The 22,184-nt window shown below is 42.6% G+C and overlaps 1 protein-coding gene across 1 annotated transcript; it reads left to right on the top strand.

Annotated features, from left to right (window-relative positions):
• The first annotated feature begins 458 nt into the window (after nt 1-458).
• LOC139574114 (CCR4-NOT transcription complex subunit 6-like) lies at nt 459-20,229 on the top strand. Its single transcript, XM_071398300.1, has 12 exons — nt 459-676; nt 1,623-1,747; nt 2,058-2,244; nt 2,471-2,556; nt 2,672-2,776; nt 2,857-2,925; nt 3,133-3,290; nt 3,457-3,611; nt 4,464-4,618; nt 12,039-12,272; nt 12,981-13,189; nt 14,061-20,229. The coding sequence occupies exons 2-12, from the start codon at nt 1,636-1,638 to the stop codon at nt 14,295-14,297; spliced, it is 1,707 nt and encodes a 568-aa protein (XP_071254401.1). The 5' UTR covers nt 459-676; nt 1,623-1,635; the 3' UTR covers nt 14,298-20,229.
• Nucleotides 20,230-22,184: the final 1,955 nt, after the last annotated feature.

The following is a 22,184-nucleotide window of genomic DNA, read 5'->3' as shown; positions in this document are numbered from 1 at the left end:
CCAATGGCAACAAATTAGTCATAGTGGGCAGAACAGGCAAGGAGGTGGGAAGAGCCAAGCACGACCCAGCGAGGTCCTATTTGCCTGTTCTAGCAAATATCTGCATATTTCCGTTAGGGAACGCCTACTCTGTGAAGTGCGCGTCTGCATTAACTCAATTCGCCTTTGCACTCCTTGTAAACAACGCACTTTTAAAACACTTTGACAAAGGGAAAAGTCTACAAAACCTATTCCACTCTGTTCAAAACAGATTGTAGTGTTGCGAACACAAAACTATATTGAGATCAAATGTTTCATCGATGAGAAAATTTGCAGAATGTCGGCCAAAATCCATCTCTTTCCATCTTCTACCACTGCTGACCACTGGGCTTCCTCTCACTACCAAATTTGGTAGTGTGTGGAAACGCCAAGCGGAGGCTTCACATTTATATATCCGGTGAAATTTCTGTCACATTGGTCCTTCTGCGCCAAAGCCGTCCTGGTTCAACCGCAGATGGTGCGGTCCATCCAAGAGCTAACCAATAGCATCAAGCGTTGTTATCACACAGAGAGAAAAAAACCTGACAGTCGCCATGATGCTTGTTTGTTCCTTGTGATACAGCAGCGGAAACGAGAAAGTAGAAACAAAAGAGAGCACACACTCGTCCTCGCGATACAGATTGGTATGCGTTTGCAGGTAAAATCAACACAAGCGACGAGTTGCTTCGGGTGAAACAGATCCACAACTCAATTGTTTTCAATTATTGCTGCATAGGTGTTTCATAAAGTGCTACTTATGCATATATGAAGTCGGACAGGTTCGAAAAATGTAGATACCTAGCTTAGCTAGCCAACATTAGCTTTCAGCGGTGATTTCCATTAGGAATAGCCAGCATAGTTACGCTAGCTAGTTAGCCATAAGTGAGCTAGTTAGTTGCTACTCTGTCAGCCTAGCGTGTTATGGTCAGATACATCTAGAATAATATGCAGCCGTTAATATCTTCTCAATTCATTGGTTAGGTAACTATATCAGCTAACTATAATTCTCACGAAGTTATGTTGTAGCGGACGGCCGTTCGTTGGCTAATTTGCTAGTTAGCTTAGAATTTTAGCTACTGTTAGGGGCTATCTAGCTAAGTCCATTTTTTCCTGACCCGATGCCGGCCTCAACGCGCCACCCAATTGTCTAACTAGCCGACCAGTTTGTGTTCTCTAACTATTTAGTGGTGGTTATTGCTCTGTGCGGCCTGTTGTGTAGAACGAACGTTAGTTGGCTGGCTAACTAGGTAACCGAGCTATTGCAATGAGTATTATAAGTTCAACTTTATTGATTTCCTTCGCTGCTAAGTTGTAAAGCAACGCATTCTCATTGAACCGGATTTATTACTGCAATTAGTATCAGCAGCCAGCCAATAATATGGCCACATCTTTGAGCCTCATTTCCAGAAGTTGTCAGAATCAAGCGAAGCCCTCTTGAAAAGTTAGGTTCCTCTTTGCATGTTTGTAAAGTACCTAGAAAGCTGCTAGTGAACAGTCACTTTCAAAATGTCAGTTTTGTGCAATGGATATCTAATTGCGTTTGACATGCATGTTATCAGTGGATAGATATATAATGTTCAGTTACTTAAAAAACTTTCCCCCAGTGTTACAGCAGGAATGCCCAAGGAAAAATATGAACCGCCAGACCCCAGGCGGATGTACACTATCATGTCAACTGAGGAGGCAGCCAATGGAAAGAAGTCTTACTGGGCTGAGCTGGAAATCACAGGTGAGCATTGCAGGGGGGTGGCCCAGAGGCTGTGGAGGGGTGCTGTTCTCATATTAGGACTCAGCAAGTGAGGATGCTCTAGTCTAGGCCAGTTTATCAACCATTTTTGTTCAGTGACCAGCATTCTCGTGCTTAGAGGATAAGGTCCTCTGTTTTATAAGCCTGTATATTGGTTTGACTTGCAAGTCCAGCATGATTGTTTACTCGTGTATTAGATAGAAACAAACCTGTATCTGCTTTGCATGAAAAGCCACCACAGAGACATGACTCAACTGTGTGGTTATCTACCCCTCCACATATCTCTCTCCAGGTAATGTCAGGAGCCTGAGCCCATCTCTGTGGACTCTGACCCACCTCACTGCCCTACATATCGCTGACAACTGTCTGTCACGCATCCCACCCGACATTGCCAAACTACACAACCTGTTGTACCTGGATCTGTCGTCCAATAAGATCAGGAGCCTGCCGGCAGAGCTCGGCCACATGGTGTCTCTCAGGTGAGCTGCTGGGAACCGCACTTCCCAGTATTCACTTTGTTCTAAACGTGTCACTAGTTGGTGCCTGAGAATAACCGTTGCCTGTTGGGCTCACAGAGCATTTACTTTTGTCTGTATAGATCACTGGTCAATGTGTTTATGGTTTATGGGAAAGTTGAGGAAGGGGCTGTATTGTCACAGGGGCTTGTCTCTGACGCTTGTGTTTCCCAATGTCTGTCCTCAACAGGGAGCTGCTTTTAAATAACAACCAGTTGCGGGTTCTGCCATTCGAATTGGGGAAACTGTTTCAGTTACAAACACTGGGGTTGAAAGGTGAGTGTGGCTTATTGTCTTGGTAATCCTTCCGTTCTGGGGACTCCATTGTAGATCCCGTTGCATAAAAAAAAAAAATTTAATTCAACGTTGTCTTCATTCCTGCTCCTATCAGGAAATCCACTTGCACAAGAAATCATGAGCCTTTACCAGGAGCATGATGGCACGAGGAAACTGTTGAACTACCTGTTGGACAATCTGGCAGGTTCAATCAAATGCAGTAAGTCACCCTCTGTTTCTCACATAACGTTTTAGCAAAAATTACTAATGGCTAACATGGACAACTCCTCCTGTCCCCAGCCCCCACAGAGCAGCCCCCGTCACGGTCGTGGATCGCACTCCAGGAGCCGGACCAGACGAGACCTTCTGGTGAGAGACCAGCAGACAGTCCCTGTACACGTGCACACACACACACACAGGCTGTTTTCCTAAAGAAGTTAAATCCGCTTAGTGTTTTGTTTCCTTGCCACAATACTAATGAGTATCGCGATACTGTTAAATTCCCGGCCCTAAAATAAGAATACACTGAATAAGGTTCTATATCCTACGTCTCTCCCTCCGTGTCCTCCCTCTCAGCGTTGTTCTCAGTGATGTGCTACAATGTGCTGTGTGATAAGTACGCCACGCGCCAGCTCTATGGCTACTGCCCTTCCTGGGCCCTCAATTGGGAGTACAGGAAGAAGTCCATCATGCAGGAGATCATGAACTGCAACGCTGATATCATCAACCTACAGGTATGTGGGTAAACCTCGACCCAGTGTTAAACAACTCCTGTCGCAGTCATTTTGGTTTCTCTCTGGCAAGTCATTAATCAATGAACCTGATTTCCCTGCTACATGTTTTGGGTACATTAAGTCGTCTGTCCACTTTAATGTATGGATTTTGATTTATTTTCTACAGGAAGTGGAGACGGAGCAGTACTACCAGTATTTCCTGCCAGAGCTGAAGGAGCACGGCTACGAGGGCTTCTTCAGCCCAAAGTCTCGAGCCAGAACCATGCACGAGTCAGACCGCAAACATGTGGACGGGTGTGCAGTTTTCTACAGGACAGAAAAGTGAGTGCACCGGAGGAGCACTGTCAATGCTGTATTTTCTTTTTTTTCTCTCCATACAATGCTCATTGACAGACACTCGCTAAGTTTCCATCCAAATGGTGACAGATTTTCAAGTAAAAATTCTAAAATGTGCATAAAAACAATATGCACATTTTCCCACCAGAGTGTTTCCATCAACTGACTTGTTGCTAATAAAAGGCTGTACATGATGACATAAAAAACACTTTTGCAGTTAAGTTCCCACGTACCGAAAAAAACAAAAAACAATAGAAGTTAAATTTAACTCTACTGGTGGTTTTGTATCAAACTGTTGTGGTGATATAAAGTAAACTTGACCAATCTGGTTTTGGCGCATGCTCTCGACAACAGTTTGCTGATAAAGTGGATAGCTTATGTGGATGAGAAAGATCATTTTATTTGATAATTGGCAGCCGATTACAGATCATGTCACCCGCGTTCAAATAGCCTACCCTAGATATTTAGCCTATTGGAGATTTGCATGATCACCGTGCACTTAACCGCCATGTGAAGTTCATCATTGATTTCATCTGCCTAATAAACCTAATGCTTTTCCACGTTGTGGTGGTAGGTGTTTCCGCCACCATATCTCACATAATGAATTTTAATAACACAAAGATCCCACCATGTCAAACGAACAAATTGTCAGTTGACAATTCTAAAATTGTACCAACGTTTCCTGTTTCCATCAGCCCTGTTGTGAACTTTTTTTTTATGCGTCAGGTTATTCATCCACATGAAATGGTTGGATGGAAACCTGGTTACTTATCACATCTTGCTTATCACATCTGTTTCTCTGCCCGTCTCTCTTTCCCCCTTGCCGCCTACCCTCAGGTTCGGTGTGGTGCAGAAACACACGGTAGAGTTTAACCAGCTGGCCATGGCTAACTCTGAAGGCTCTGAGGCCATGCTCAACAGGGTTATGACCAAGGACAACATCGGAGTGGCCGTACTGCTGGAGGTCCGCAAGGAGATGATGGAGGAATCCTGTGAGTTTTATGTCCCTTTTCAAACCATAGACCCTACACCTAATTATGGCCCTCTCCCTTTTCTCACCCTAGACCAGTGATGGGCAACTTTTGATGGGGGTGTGGGCCACAAATAAATCTGAAGTCATCACGAGGGGCCGCAGTGGCAAGCGGGACTTTGTACCCACGTCATACCCACACATGCAGTCAGAGCCAGCCCTAGCCTTTTGGGGCCCCTAAGTTAACTTTTGTTGTTGGGGGGGGCACCCACCTTGCTAGCAAAACATTTTAGCGGCCACCGTCCTGACAGAGAAGAACAAACGTTTTGCAGTTCATTTCCAGCAGTTCTACACATTTTGTCATGGGGTGGAGAGAAATGTTTGCAGTGATATGAGTGACTAAATCAATGTGGGCCCCCTGGTCAGTAATTTGACCACGATTACTACAAGTTTAGATGGCTGCCTAAACTAATTTACCAATCTAAATATATATATATATTTTTTGCTGACATGGGCTAATTGACTGACTGTCAGTGACTGTCATAACAAGAGGAACTGCTGCTGCACAAGCAAATTTCAAAATTACAACTTGTTTTCTACTATTCTAACTCCCAACATTAGGTTGAGACCCCGACTGAGTTCCAAACAATTGAGATATATACATACATACAGTACCAGTTAAAAGTTTGGAAACCTACTCATTCAAGGGTTTTTATTTTTACTATTTTCTACATTGTAGAATAATAGTGAAGACAACACTTTGAAATAACACATGGAATCATGTAGTAACCAAAAAAGTGTTAAACAAATAAAAAATATATTTTACATTTGATGTAATTCGAAGTAGCCACCCTTTGCCTTGATGACTGCCAACAGTGTGCAAAGCTTTCTCTCAACCAGCTTCACGAGGAATGCTTTTCCAACAGACTTGAAGGAATTCCCGCATATGCTGAGCACTTGTTGGCTGCTTTTCCTTGACTCTGCAGTCCAACTCATCACAAACCAATTCAATTGGGTTGAGGTCGGGTGAAGGTCAGGTCAAATAGTAAAAATAAAAAACCCTTGAATGAGTAGGTGTGTGTAATATAAACACAACCATTTTGATAAGTTAAAGTTCATATAAGGAAATCATTCAACTGAAATAAATAAATTAGGCCCTAATCTATGGATTTCACATGACTGGGCAGCAGAGTATGTGAGCGAGGAGCGGAGCGTGCCCGATTTTTTTGACTGGAGTGGGGAGTGAGATTTCCGAAGGCTGGAGCGTCGGCCTTCTTGCCCGTTCCAGTAACGCTCACTTCATGAGCAAGAGGCATGCCTGCCACAGCATGCATTTGTAGTCTACTTGTGCTCCTAATAGCCCATTGCTTTAGCTACTGTCATGGAGTTCGCTAAATATTTTCATAAAGAAACTGACAAAACGCTAAATCAAGGTTACTAACAAAGGTGAGGAGGGAGAGCTGTGATGTAGTGTCCACTGTTATGTGTAAGGCTTGGATGACACCTGCTGGTATGGTACTAAACTGTTAAGTTGCAGACCGGATGCCATTGTTCTACACGCAGGGTATGGAAGTAGTTACACACTGGCTACATGAAACATCCACAACTAAAGAATCATTGTGGAATATGAAAAGACACTTATCCCAAAAGTTTGATGGTGTACTTACTATGTGCACATGCTAAAATAAAGGAATGAGGTGGGTAGATAAATGTCATTGTATTTATAATAAAAAAATCAGATCTCAAACTTTTTGATATTATCAATACAATGGGCCATAATTTGATTTTTGCCCAATAGGCCTGGCATATTCCCACGTTCAAGGAGCTTTCTGTTTTGATTGAGTTATTTTGCCTAAAAACCTTTTAGGTCTACCTAATAGAAAAATACAAAAACTCTGCCCAGCCTAGCAAGAGTGGCCAAAAGGGTGTTTAGCATCCCCAGTGGCTCTGCAAGTGTGGAGGGGATATTCTCCGCTGCTGGCCGGCTCACGCATGAGCCTAAAGCCACAGGCTGGCCACGCTCGTGATTCTAAAATTGAATTCAAAGGCACTAATAAGTAATTTCATTGAATTTGTATTTAATTCTAAGTAAGTCACAGCCTATGTGCGATTTACGGACTTAGGACTTCATACAACAAAATGTTTTAATGCTGTGTGGTTTATGTCCCTACCATAATTGAAATGATAGAGCCTAAATTAATTTTCATTCCTCCTTAGGCTCCCGTTCTGGCTCCTGACCTATTTAATGTTTATATGCTGTTTAATGACATGTAGCCTTTTTGAAATTGTTAGTGTCTTACGTTCACCGTTAAATGTTTATTCTTACTTTTCATTCCTATCTTTGGTGGTATAGTTTCAATACATAAAACAATTGGTAGGTCCAGGTAGTCACAGAAATAAATGGTTTTGGTTAAATTATTATTTTAATGAATGGTGTGAATTTGGGAGCAGGATATTTTTTTTCTGTAGGCCTGGAGCGGTTTTTAGCAGAGCGTAGGAAAGGACATGGAGCGCTTGAGCAATGAGCGGCCAACTGCTGAACTTGACTCACATATTCTGCTGGGCAGGGGTGCAAGCATGGGGGGGTCCTGGGAAGGCATAGACCCACCCACTTGGAAGCCAGGCCCGCCCACTAGGGAGCCAGGCCCAGCTAATCAGCATGTTTTTCCCCACGGAAGGGCTTTAATACATACAGAAATACTATTGAGCACCCCTTCCCCTTCAGACGATCCCGCAGGTGAAGAAGCCAGATGTGGAGGTCCTGGGCTGGAATGGTTACACGTGGTCTGCGGTTGTGCCGGTTGGACGTACTGCCAAATTCTCAAAAATTACATTGGAGGTGGCTTATGGTAGAGAAAATAACATTAAATTCTCTGCCAAAAGCTCTAGTGGACATTCCTGCAGTCAGCATGCCAATTCCACGCTCCCTCAACTTGAGACAGTTTTGTTACAACGCCACATATGTTTTAGTGGCTTTTTATTGTCCCCAGCACAAGGTGCACCTGTGTAATGATCATGCTGATTACTCTGCTTCTTGACATACCACACCTGTCAGGTGGCTGGTTTATCTTGGTAAAGGAGAACTGCTCACTAACAGGAATGTAAACAGATTTCTTCAAAACTATTTGAGAGAAAAAGCTTTTTGTGCATATGGAACATTTCTGCGGTCTTTTATTTTATCCCATGAAACATGGGACCAACACTTCACAAGTTTTTATTTTTTAAATACATGGGCCTACAAAGGGGGGTTGCCCATCGCTGCCGTAAATCCTAGACCTTGCTATGACACTATCCCATTCAGGGCTCAACATATATTTTTTTAGGATCCTAATTAGCTATTGCGAAAGCAGCAGTTACACTTCCTGGGGTCAACATAAAACATGACATGATGCATAACAAAAATAAACAAGAACAGCTCACGGACAGAGCTACATACATTTAAAAAACAGAGCACACAGCTTACATATCGATACATACACACTAAATATCTAGGTATCTACGTTAAAGTAAACACGTTTTGGAAATGCATAACGCCATCTACCCAGTTATCAAATAATGTTACCGGTATAATCAGTTCTTTGCCAGCCAGCTAAAGTTTATTTTAGCCTGCTTGCTAGCCAACCACCACAGTCGACATATCTAAGTAGTAAGCTAGAGAACAACTAGTCTAGCACTGGCAGGAACCCACAGAACCCAACAAAAAGCCAGCAGATATAAAGTAGAGAGAGCAGAGACTTACCGATTGACGGCTGAGTTGGCCACCAAGTCAAGGGCCAAGGAGAGGCCTTCAGCGGGAGAGGTCGATTCACTGGCCGAGGGAGTCCGCTTTTCCTATAGTGAGGTAAATCCACATTGAATTTACCCAGTTTATCGCCATTGCTGCTGATATTTGCGATGTACCTGTAGGTTGGTAGAAAATGGAGGTTGAATGCTTCAGTCACGCTCAGCACAGTACCTGGTTTGTCAGTCTCATTCCGAATTCTACCTTCCACTGGTTATACTAAGCCATCAAAGTCATACAGTAGATGTGCGCACGGTTCCCATACTCCAATCTGCTTGCTTCAACCAGACAAACCGGTCCCACTTCAAATGAGTAGTAACCCCATCCTTCTGGGTTTTAGTGTACTAGCAACGAACGGCAGAAAACCACTACAACGCTTACCCGCTCGACTACCACTTCCAAACACAGGAAACGAGGAGATGCAGTTTTTTGCATGAATTTATGTTTTTTACTTTGTTGATGTACATAGTAGCTCACCAGTGCCAATACTTGGTTTGGAGTGTAATTGCATGTTAGCTGCTAGCCATGCTAATGTTAGCCAGCTGGAACTACATAGGTAGCACTGGTTCTCCATATGACGTTGATAAATAGTGCCTTGTGTGTAGTTCCTAACATAAGTTAATAAATATGTATAAATGCTAAAACATAACTGTGTAGTTAGTTGTAGTCACGATCTGGTTACCTATAGCTAAGTCTTTGAGTAAAAACTCATGCTTCCAACATTTTTATAAAGTCACATTTTTTATGTTACGGTCCCCACTACATCAAGAAATACTTACATGTAATTTTGTGGCTTCAAAGCATCTCATTGGCCAATGTATAGCATCAGCAATCCAGAGTTTAAATACATACTCATCCGTTCAAAAGTTTGGGGTCACTTAGATATGTCCTTGTTTTTGAAAGAAATTGTAAGGACAGGTGGAAACTTGTGCTAATTAAAGAAGCAATAAAACTGGCTTTCTTTAGACTAGTTAAGTATCTGGAGCATTAGCATTTGTGGGTTCGATTACAGGCTAAAAATGGCCAGAAACAAAGACCTTTTCTGAAACTCGTCAGTCTATTATTTTTCTGGGAAATCAAGGCTATTCCATGTGCGAAATTACCAAGAAACTGAAGATCTCGTGCAACGCTGTGCACTACTCCCTTCACAGAACAGCGCAAACTGGCCCTAACCAGAATAGAAAGAGGAGTGGGAGGCCCCGGTGCACAACTGAGCAAGAGGAAAGTACATTGGAGTGTCTAGTTTGAGAAACAGACGCCTCTCAAGTCCTCAACTGGCAGCTTCATTAAATATTACCAGCAAACCACCAGTCTCAACGGCAACAGTGAAGAGGCGATTCTATATTTAATTTTGGATTGGAGATGCTTAATGTGAGTCTGGAAGAAGAGTTTACAGTCTAACCAGACACCTAGGTATTTGTAGTTGTCCACATATTCTTGGTCAGATGCGTCCAGAGTAGTGATGCTAGTTGGGCGGGAGGGTGCAGGCAGCAATCGGTTGAAGAGCATGCATTTAGTTTTACTAGCATTTAAAAGCAGTTGGAGGCCACAGAAGGAGTGTTGTATGGCGTTGAAGCTCGTTTGGAGGTTTGTTAGCACATCGTCCAAAGAAGGGCCAGATGTATACAGAATGGTGTCGTCTGCGTAGAGGTGGATCAGAGAATCACCTGCAGCAAGAGAGACATCATTGATACGTACGTACGTACATACATAAAGAGAAAAGAGTCGGCCGGAGAATTGAACCCTGTGTCCATAGACTGCCAGAGGTCCGGACAACAGGCCCTCCGATTTGACACACTGAACTCTGTCTGAGAAGTAGTTAGTGAAGCAGGCGAGGCAGTCATTAGAGAAACCAAGACTGTTGCGTCTGCCGATAAGAATGTGGTGATTGACAGAATCGGGCAAGTTGCTGCAGGGGGTGCTGAGATGTTGGCCAGGGTAGGGGTAGCCAGGTGGAAAGCATGGCCAGCTGTGGAAAAATGCTTATTGAAATGATTGATTATTGTAGATTTATCGGTGGTGAGTGTTACCTGTCCTCAGTGCAGTGGGCAGCTGGGAGGAGGTGCTCTTTTTCTCCATGGACTTTAGTGTTCAAAACCTTTTTGGAGTTAGTGCTACAGGAAGCAAATTTCTGTTTGTTTGATAAAGCTAGCCGTAGCTTTCCTAACTGACTGTGTATATTGGTTCCTGACTTCCCTGAAAAGTTGAATTATTTGGTGGATATCGACATGGCTTAGAAATGGTCTCTCCCAGTCGGTTTTCAAGGGTGTACCACAGCAGCTTATCTTCATCTCACTTTAAACCTAGAACTTCAATAGGGGAGCGGCTGTTGCTGCACTTTTCTGGCTTGTGTCCCATGGCTGTGCTCTGCCTTTTTTTAAAGGCAATCAGCAGTTGCTACATCCATTTTTGGACTTATATTCCTCAAGAATCAATGGGTACATGAGCTTAGTTCAACTGTTGTACCCCATCAGAAGCCAAAATAAAAACACCATGTGAAGTGTTGGTCCCATGTTTAGTGAGCTGAAATAAAAAATCCCAGAAATGTTCCGTACTCTCAAAGCGTATTTCTCAAATGTTGTGCACACATCTGTTTACATCCCTGTTAGTGAGGATTTCTCCTTTGCCAAGATAATCCATCCACCTGACAGATGTGGCATAGAATCTGATTAAACAGCATGATCATTACACAGGTGCACATTGTACTGGGAACAATAAAAGGCCACTCTATAAGGTGCAGTTTGGTCACACAACACAATGCCACATATGTCTGAAGATTGGAGGGAGCATGCAATTGGCATGCTGACTGCAGTATTGTCTACCAGAGCTGTTGTCAGAAAATGTAATGTTCATTTCTCTACCACAAGCCGTACCAAACTTTGTTTTAGATTTTGGCAGCATGTCCAACCGGCCTCACAACCGCCGACCATGTGTATGGCGTCGTGTGGGCGAGCGGTTTTCTGATATCAAAGTTGGGAACATAGTGCCCAGTGGTGGTGGGGTTATGGTATGGGCAGGCATAGGCTACGGACAATGAACACACTTGCATTTTGTCGATGGCAATTTGAAATGCACAGAGATACCGTGACGAGATCCTGTGGCCCATTGTTGTGCCGTTCATCCACTGTCATCACCTCATGTTTCACCATAATAATGCACGGCCCCATGTCGCAAGGATCTGTACACAATTTCTGGAAGCTGAAAATGTCCCAGTTCTTCCATGGCCTGCATACTCACCAGACGTATCACATATTGAGCATGTTTGGGATGCTCTGGGTCGACGTGTACAACAGCATATTCCAGTTTCCACCAATATCCAGCAACTTTGCACATCCATTCAAGAGAAATGGGAAAACATTCCACAGGCCACAATCAACAGCCTGATCAACTCGATGCAAAGATGTCGCACTGCATGTTGCATTTATATTTTTGTTCAGTGTATTGTAAATATTATCAGGAGAACTATGGCCTCAACATGGTTAAACTATAATATTGATATCATGGATGGCAATACTTGCATCCATGGCTCTGTTTTATGATTTTAAAGACATGTTCCATTTTTCCAGCTTTTTTCCAAAACAGTGGTGGTGACTTTTTTGTTTCTACTGCTTATTGACCATTTAAAGTAACCACAACACATTTTTCTCTCCCTTTTCTCCAGCGGGGAAGTCTCTGCATGGCATGGAGAAACAGCTCCTCCTGGTGGCTAACGCCCACATGCACTGGGACCCGGAGTACTCCGACGTCAAGCTGGTCCAGACCATGATGTTCCTGTCTGAGGTGAAGAACATTGTGGACAAGGCCACTCGCAGCCTCAAACTCTCCTCTGTCTCTGGGGAGACCAACGGCATCCCTCTTGTTCTCTGTGCTGACCTCAACTCTCTACCAGACTCTGGTGAGTGGCTGGGTTAGGTGTTAGGTTCTAATTCTGAGTAAAAAGTCGCTGGACACTATGAAAGCTCAAACCAAGGTTATTTGTCCCATTGGGTCAATACAGCTGCATTAGACAAAGACATGTTTACAATAGTTGTGATTTATAGGAACTTTAAGTGGAGTCTCCTCCTCTCTAAACATCGTGTCTTTATTGCTAGGCAGGAAACTAAGTGATACGGGCAATAAACTTTTCTCCCTTAACCTGACCTGACTTCGACCCTCTTCATCACTAATCCGTGGCTCTCTCCCCCCATCAATGCTGCCACGTGATTGTTTTACCTGCACTCAGCACATTTTCAAGCTTAATTGCACACACCGTATACCTTCCTCCTACAGATAAATATTAACTTCTGTTGTATACCCTCTAAACCTAAGCACTCTATTTCAATAGGATACCTGATAATTAACACTATCCCAAGTTTAGGACTTAGTACTCAGAAGCCATCAAAGGTAAAGGTATAAGCGATAAATATAGTGATGGGCCCACTAGCTGCTTGCTTGGTGATTTTTACTTTGAATGAAGGAATTAACAGACACTTATGGGTTGTGTTCGGTAGGGAAAACGTTTTGCAATGGAAAAGGAACATCTGTCGTCATTGGACAAGTTTAGGTAGCACATTCCCCTATACTGAACAGGACTTATGTAAACCCCTACCGTCCCTCTCTCCAGGTGTGGTGGAGTACCTGAGTCAGGGTGGAGTGGACTGCACCCACAAGGACTTCAAGGATCTTCGCTACCTTGACAGCCTCACCAACTTCAACTGCAATGGCAAGAACGGCAACTCCACGTCCAACTCCAGGATCACCCACGGCTTCAAGCTGAAGAGCGCCTACGAGGACAGCCTGATGCCTTACACCAACTACACCTTTGACTTCAAGGTGAGGGAGCCACACAAATGTAGGCAGACCTGAAGCAATGTCTCTGACACCGCCTTCTGACAGGGCTACAGATTGCTGTTTGTCCTTGTCCTGATTAATCAGGAAATACTATTTTTACGACATTGAAATTGACCCATGGATTTTTCCGCAGCATTACAACTGCTTTGCGACGGTTTCATGTACTCTGACATTTTGTCCACTGTGTCTAATTGTTAGGCATGATGTTCTCTGCCTCAGTCATCAGCTTTTCCGTTAGCCGGAAATGTACTTTTGTACTGATTTTAAAATAAATATCTCTAAATTACATTTAGCAATGCATGGAAGTTGGTTCAGGTTGTTTGTCTTTCAAGCGCATCATCGCTCTACTCTTCCTGTCTGCAGACTTGTAGTATTGTATCAACTAATACCGGCCCACAAGTATCAGTTATTGAGCAATATTTTGCTAATTTACAGAAATGTCATGCAGGTCCACCAAGGTGGTTGAGTAGTTGGCTTAGAAATGCTAAAACATTTGCAAAGCTACATTTGCACAGCTACATCGCTATTGTACCAAGGAATGGATCGCAGACAAGTGAAAAAAGACATTGACACTAAAATGGAGGATATTGCCAACCACATGACAAAGGAAGATGTGCATTGTGCAAGGAGCCAACGCTCACTTTGTAGGGTATCATTCCTGCTTGTTTAGCTTAATCGTTGCAGTCAATTCGGCAGTCGGCACTGGGCGTTCCTTAAATAGCAATATCCTGCACGTAACACCATTCAAACCGTTTTTTATTTGATGGCCGGTTTGTCCTCCTAATTAAAATCTGTTTTGTAAACCCTTTCACTCATCCCCCTCTTCTCTCTCTCGTGCTCTCTTTCTCCTCAGGGTGTGATTGACTACATCTTCTACTCCAAGCCTCAGATCAATGTGCTCGGCATCCTGGGTCCCCTGGACTCCAACTGGCTCCATGAGAACAATATCAGCGGCTGCCCGCACCCCCACATCCCCTCTGACCACTTCTCCCTGTTCGCCCAGCTGGAGCTGCTACTGCCCAGCACTCTGCCTCAGGGCCAGGCCAACAACCAGGTCAACGGCATCCACCTGCCTGGAGGACGCAGGTAGTGGTGAGACAGCCCCACTCCAGGGGTGCTGTATGCTATAGCAGTGTGCAGCCTCTTGCTCTCCAGCTCTTCTCTCGTTGTCACTTGGAGGAAAGAAGACGAGACGGAATACACAACCAACCTGTAAAATAAGAATCAGCCGCACAGTGAGGTCTGGCCAACAGGGATTTCAATTATATATTTTTTATTTTCCTCATTGTCGTTTTCCATTTGTTTCCATTTAGAAAATGTCAATCCTGTGTTGTGTTTTGGATTCCTACCCCCCCCCCCCCCCCCCCCTCGGTCATTCTTACACATAATGCTTTTGTAACTCTTTAACAGATAGAAGGGATGCTAGCTTCGAATATCACCACATCCCCTCTGGCTCCCGTATAGATATTTAGATCTTTAGCAATATCACCTGACTCTTGTTGTCTTTGACATGACCTGTGCAGTCTTGAACAATGGCACGAGAAATACCTTTTCATCACTCGAGAGCTGTGCACACCCTTCACAAGGCAAGGAGAGAAAGGACGCCACTTCTAAAGCTTACAGCTGATAGTCTGTCCTATACCAATCTCAAACCAGCAAAAATGGCAGCAACAGACATGTCTAATGTCTCAGCCAAGGCTAAGAGTGGGCCTTGTCTTTTCTCTCCCCACTGAGATCAATGTGATGGTATATCTATCTACCATAATATGGTGTGCTGCTCCTCCTTTCTGTGCTATAGGGCCAATCTCTCTGTGGGTCCAAAATGGTGGTGCTCACCTGGTGCTACCAGTCCACTACTATTGACTAATAGAACCTAGTCAGTTGGAGAGGGAGACAAGTGGTGCAATAGGAACTAACCCCACTGGTGCATGTAGACTGATGTCACTGCTGAGGGGCAATTCCACGGTAACCGTGACACTGACTCCGATTTGTAACTTTCAAATGTATGTCAAACAAAAACCAATGATTGCAAAGTTAAACAAACATACAACTCTATGCACAAGGACTACTTTTTAACAATTTCCACGGAATTTTGAAAGAAATGCATTTAATTGGAACAGTGCCGGTGCAAAGTTTGGTAACAGAATGACGGTTTGTGCCGTCGTTCTGTTACCAACTTTTCATCTGCGCTGTTCATCAAGTAAACGTTTTTTGTTCAATCTTCTGTGGGAATTGTCGAAAGTAGGCCTTGTGCGTAGAGAGGGTTTGTTTGACATACGTTTTTTAAAGTGAAAAATCGGGATCTCTGTTCCTGTGGAATTGCCTTGAGGAGTTTTTAGATGTTGATTATTATCCTTTTAGGAAAGGATGACGGCAACCACCAAATACACTTGTCTGGACCTGTTGTATGGAAGCAAGTAAGCTCTAGTTAGCGGAGGCTTGTTGGCATGCCGGTCAGGCATAGTGCTAAAAAAATGTATCTGTTTCCTCTGGATTGGAACAGATTTGAATGATTTTAAGTAGTTGAATAACATGTAATTAGTGGCCAGCGACCATCCCCTTTTGCACACTGTTTTTCCTCTGCATGCGTACGTGACAGAGTCATTGACTTAGTCTTGTTAATAGGACTTCATTTGGACCAGGGATGTGCAACTCCAGTCCCTGGGGGCCGGAGTGGTGTCACACTTTTTCACCTTCTCTAGCCAACACAGCTGATTTTTAAACTAATTGGGTTTTAAACTATCATGATTAGTTGATTTATAGGAGTTGGGTGTGTTAGCTGGGGCAAAATTGTGACTGCAATCAGGCCCCCCCGAGGACTGGCGTTGCCCATTCCTGATTTGGACCATATACCACCTTTTGTAATGGGGTAGGGGATTTTGGCTGAGGGGCAAGGCAACGGAGGAAATTCTCAACGAAACATTTTTCAGATTTGTTACTTTTTAAAGAGGGAGGGCAATAGCTGATGTACAGGAGTTTAAACCAGCAATCCTCTCACTGTCACACACGTGGACATACACAGATCTTGTAGCACTGTCTCTTGAGGCCAGTAGTCATTTTTCCCTCAGCCATAAATTCCGTACGCTACAGCAGTGGGTTTTTTCACAAGTGTTTGTACAGAATATAAATCTAGATTGTCTTTACACGATTGTATATGAGTCACAAAAGACCTGTTTTCTGGCAGGGTTTTTTTGTACTATGAGTAAATTATGATCCAATTTGAAGAAAGAAAAAGACAGGATTGTATTGTAAACTATGGCAATTTTTTTTTTTATCCAGTAAATGTTAAGATGAAATTGAAATGACCAGCTTGTACAAAAGACGTAAGGGGTTGTTCCAGGCGTTCGCTGCCACTACTTTGCACTCCCGCCCTAGGTTAACTGTTTTTATGTATCAGTATTGCTTGTTTTCCCGTTATGATTTGAGAACATGTTTCTCAGATTGTAAATAGACCTACTGACTAAATATGATGCATCTTCAAATCCATTCTATTTACAAGCCATTGGTCCATACTGCTGCCAGCCTGCCACCAACCGACCCATTCATCCACTCACAGTTCAGACTAAAGTAAGGTTGGGTCTCCAATAACACCCTATTTACTATAGTGCACTAATTTTGTCCAGTCCCATGTGGCTCTGTTCAAAAGTGCACTAAATAGGAAATAGGTTGTCATTTCAGATTGATCCCAAGAGTGATTTTTGCATCACGCACATCCAGTATCCCACAATTAGTGTTGTACAACATGAACATTGTGCCTCGCCGTAGCCGTTTTGTTGTCTTGCACTATTTACAGTCGGCGAACTCCGGAACAACCTCTTCTCCATTTATTTTTTAAATACTGTCCACACATTTGATGTCCTTTGGGGTTTTTGTTATCGTTTTGTATTTTCTTCCTTTTTTTTGTATGAGCTGTGACAATTATGTGTATATACTCCTTGTTGAGCGATCTAGTAATCCGGTATGGAATATTTGTCAAGCTTTAGTTTTTTTCCCATTGGGGGCAAAGTGAAGACCTCTTCTCTTCTGAACCCCCTTACTTCCAGAATGTTTTGCACCCTCCGTGTACTTTAGATCAGCTCCTAGAACCCCGTTGATAGTCCCTTATCACCATAGTCACCTAGCCTGTCTTGCCCCTCCACCACTGAATTCTGAATCTAGAGAAGCATGTTCCCCCTATACCTAGCCCTATGTCCAACCCTCTAGACACTTAACAGTCAAGTGTATTACTTTAGTCCTTTTAACCCCGCTACTGAAGCCTCTGTGCGGTACCGTCTGTGGAACTGACCCGTCTCCCCGTCTGTCAGGTGGCCCAGACAGACGTTATCCATCTCTGTTCTGTTACCATCGGGACTGAAATATGTCCGCGGTGACTGACTATATATTGCAACCGTCACATTTTTAAACAGGAAATGGAATGATCACGCTCCCCCCGCCCCCACCTCCTTTCCCACATTTATTATTGAATAAATTAAAATCCCCTTTTTAAAGTAAATATGATGCTTTCGCCACTGTGCTAAAGTTAGAATTTTATGAATTTTTACAGAGGGGAAAGGTTGAAATGGGGAATATAAATTGAGTCCTTGTTCAAAAGCTTTTTTTCTGACCTTACTTTCCCCCCTTGATATATTTTATTTGTTTTGAACAGAAACAAATGTCCAGTTTGATACCCCTGAATTGCTGGTAGTATTGTAGTAGATTTAAAGACTTAGCTTTTTTTGTAAAGTGTGAATAAAATATGTATCATGTTTCCTTCCTAAAACTTTGAGTTGTGTATATCCTATGATTGCTACATTTTTAATTTTTACTCATTGCTTTTCCATACCTTACCCCACCTTTCCATCAACCAAATGATTCTCTTTTTTGGTAGAAATGATAGCCATTTTTTTATCATTAAAACATTAACTTGGTCAACTTTGGGTCGCTGTAAAAATGGACGCAGAATGCTTATCGAATGAAGATTCCTAAGCGGAGTAGTTTAACTCCAAACGTGAATATTTCAACTTTTTCTCCGCTGCTGTATTTGGGATGTCGCTTAGGCTAGCAGATTTATACTATTGTCTTAGACCAGGATAGCATTGTCTTATTAGCCGATTCAGTTCTAGACAGCACTATTGTTGACTGGTGTGAAACCAACATGAATGTAAAACGAAGCAAAAAACTTCCTGCTGGTAGCTAGACTGAGGGTTCTACTACAAAGCAGGATCAATGAGTTAGCCGGCTAACTTTTGAATAACAACCAGAAATAACTACATTTTCTGGTTCCTTTTAAAGATGCAATCAAACTTTTGTGTAATTTCAGCTAGTAGTTTTGAGTGGTGCTCACGATCCAAAAGTGGCCCCTGTTTTGTGTACTAAGTCATCCATTTCATATGTTGCAGTTCGTCTGGTATGTAACGAAACCAATTCATACTATGTTATGAATTTGTGCTTAAGATCCTGGCGTGCCTCTTAAGGAGACTAAACTTATTTGTTTTTGGTTGAGCCAATGAGTCCATGCCCATTTCAAGCCTATCGGTTGAAAAAATTAGTTAGCTGGCTAACTCAATTGATGCTCAGAGGTATACTACAAAAGATGAGCTTGAAATGAGAAGGACCTAGTTGACTCAACAACCAAAAACACAAGTTAATTCTTAAACGAACCAGAAAATGTATGGTTATTTCTGGATGTTAATCAAAGTTAGCTGGCTAACTCATTAATTCTGCTTTGTAGTCTGGTCCTGTGGTGATTTGAGTACTATTTGGTCCTTGCCACTGTTCTTGTGCTTCATAGTGGCTAAACGGAGTAGTTACTCTGGTCCCCTCCTAACCCTCACTTTGTGAACGCCCCCGCACCCCCCAAACATTTGTTTCTATGATTGGATCAAGGAGGGAGAATCACACTGCTTGACGTGTCACCATTCGCTTCAGTTAGTTAGTGATCACTGTTGAACTCGGTTGACTTTTTCATTGTGCTTCTGTTTTCTCCGTTGTATAGGACTTGCTCTGACTGCGTTCCCTGGCAAGGTGCACACTGAATCTGCTTTCTGTGTCCAAGTGTAGAGCACCCTCTAACCTTAACGCGTGTCAAACTCATTCTGACTGCTGGTTTTTGCTCTTCCCTTGTAATTGATTGAATAAAGGTCACTAATTGGCAAGGAACTCTCCTCACCTGGTTGTCTAGGTCTTAATGGAAAGGGAAAAACCAGCAGACACTAGGCCCTTCGTGGAATGATTTGACGCCCCTGTTCTATACAGTACATACACTTCCCATCCATAGACCACTGTCATGACTTGTCTCTTTGCCTTTTCCAACAGCCTTTTATACATTTTTTTTTTGTACAACCATAACAGTAATTTGTCAAAGATTTTGGCTTGCAACAGTGCATCTTATTTCAGACCGGTCATTTCCATCCCCCAGAAACTTGGCAGTATTACCCTCAAAGTCATTAAGTAAATGTTTTTGAAAATATTTTTTGGGGGAAGCTAACATATCCACTACTTTTTTTCAGTCACCCATTTTTTTCCACTGCTTTTCCCGTAAGACCAAGTGCAATTACAGCAGATTCCACCTCACTAACAATCACCCCATTCACGCATCTCTCTCTCCTGCCTCCATGTCTCCATCTTGTATAGGCCTCACCCTCCTCCCTGCTGATAGTGATAGACAATAGACAATCCTGATCATCAATAAACTATCTGTAGCCAGCTGAGTACATACTATATTGATGTGTCACTGTATTGTACATACACAGGACCAACGACTTGTTTACCATTCACGGAATACCAGCAAAAACACTTGCACAACATTCAAAGAATGTTCATCAACAGAGAAGAAAATCAAGGCAGCTGTTTTTAAAATTATACAAACTGTTAAGAAACTGAATGGTAAACAAGGCTTTTTTCAGTTTTCTTCTTAAGCCGTCTTCGTGGTTTGACTGTCTTTGGACTAGTTTTCTGTTTATAACACCTTTGGCTTGTTTTCTTTAGTCCTACCTATCTATTTTCCTACTTCTGGTTGAAAATAAATTCTATATCTGTTTCAATCGGTCTCCTCTGATTCTTTGCAGTGGAACTTGCATAATATGGTTGTCAATACATGCTATATGTGTTCACTGTGTCCTGCCTCCTTTTTCACAGTATTTGGAGTATGTTTAATGTAATCGCAAACATATTTATTTAAATAAATACAAAATCTAGCCTTGCAAAGCTGAGGTACATTGGAAGTAATCGGTGAGATTAGAGCGGTTATCCAGATATATTTATCTACCTGTATTTTATTAGTTATGTATTTATTATTTAACAGGTAGAAGACAGACTGATTATTGCAGCCTGATGTCCCAACATGAATTGAAGACCACTAAGTAGGTAAGTATTATAATTTTTATGACCACAAGGTGGCACTATAAGATCAAAACACAGTTGTGCTTAGCAAGTAAGTGTCCTGTGTTTTTTGACCACTGTCTGACACCTGTTGTTGTACATTTACATGTTATAGGGGTTTTCATTGAACATAGAAACTGTACAAAACATTAGGAACACCTGCTCTTTCCATGAACTAAACCAGGGGTGTCACTCATTTGACGGAGGGCTGAGTGTGTGCGGGTTTTTGTTTTTTCCTTTCAATTAAGACCTAGACAACCAGGTGAGGGGAGTTCCTTACTAATTCGTGATTTAATTCATCTATTGAGTACAAGGGTGGAGTGTGAACTCAGCCCTCCGTGGGTTGAGTTTGACACGTGACCTAGACTGACCAGTTGAATCCAGGTGAAAGCTTTGATCACTTATTGATGTCACCTGTTAAATCCACTTCAGTCAGTCGAGATTAAGGGGAGGAGACATGTTTAAGAAGGATTTTTAAGCCTTGAGACATGGATTGTGTATGTGTGCCGTTCATAGGGTGAATGGGCAAGACAAAAGATTTAAGTGCCTTTGAACGGGTATGGTAGTAGGTACCAGGCACACTGGTTTGAGTGTGTCAAGAACTGCAACACTGCTGAGTTTTTCACGCTCAACAGTTTCCTCGTGTGGATCAAGAATGGTCCACCACCCAAAGGACATCCAGCCAACTTGACACAACTGTGAGAAGCATGGGCCAGCTTCCCTATGGAACGCTTTCAACACCTTGTAGTCCATGCCCTGACAAATTGAGGCTGTTCTGAGGGCGTGCAACTTAATATTAGAAAGGTGTTCCTAATGTACTGTACACTCAGTGTATAACATTTGTACTGCGTTAAAATCAAACATTCTGAGGGTGTTGAGCAGATTACTAAGTCACAGGGTGTCTGCTGGGTGAAAAAGGGACATTTATGGCTGAGGTAGGGCAGGTGTGTGCTTATTAAATTAGACTTGGTTAGGGTCAAACGACAAGCTAAGTCCTTAGAATCACAAAACGACGGTGAGTAGAGCTCGCCTCACATCCAGAAAAAACCCTGAAGAGGTGGTTATTGATGTGGTGATTATTGATGAGGTGCTTAAAAACCTCTTAAGGATTTTCGCTTAAAATGACATACCCAAACATAACCGCCTGCAGCTCAGGACCTGAAGCAAGGATGTGCGTATTCTTGATACCATTTGAAAGGAAACACTTTGAAGTTTGTGGAAATGTGAAATGAATGTAGGAGAAAATAACACATATCTGGTAAAAGATAATACAAATATATATTTATTTTGTACCATCTTTGAAATGCAAGAGAAAGGCCATAATGTATTATTCCAGCCCAGGCACAATTTTGAGTTTGCCCACTAGATGGCAGCAGTGTATGTGCAAAGTTTTAGACTGATCCAATGAACCATTGCATATCTGTTCAGAATGTTGTATCAAGACTGCCCAAATGAGCCTAATTGGTTTATTAATATATTTTCAAGTTCATAATTGTGCACTCTCCTCAAACAATAGCATAGTATTATTTCAGTGTAATAGCTACTGTAAATTAGCCAGTGCAGTTAGATTAACAAGAAGTTAAGATTTCTGCCCATATCAGATATGTCTATGTCCTGG

This window comes from Salvelinus alpinus, chromosome 4 (genome assembly GCF_045679555.1).
Source record: "Salvelinus alpinus chromosome 4, SLU_Salpinus.1, whole genome shotgun sequence".
NCBI lineage: Eukaryota > Metazoa > Chordata > Actinopteri > Salmoniformes > Salmonidae > Salvelinus > Salvelinus alpinus.
The sequence above is the reverse complement of the archived record's forward strand: the minus strand, read 5'-3'. Positions and strand labels throughout refer to the sequence as shown.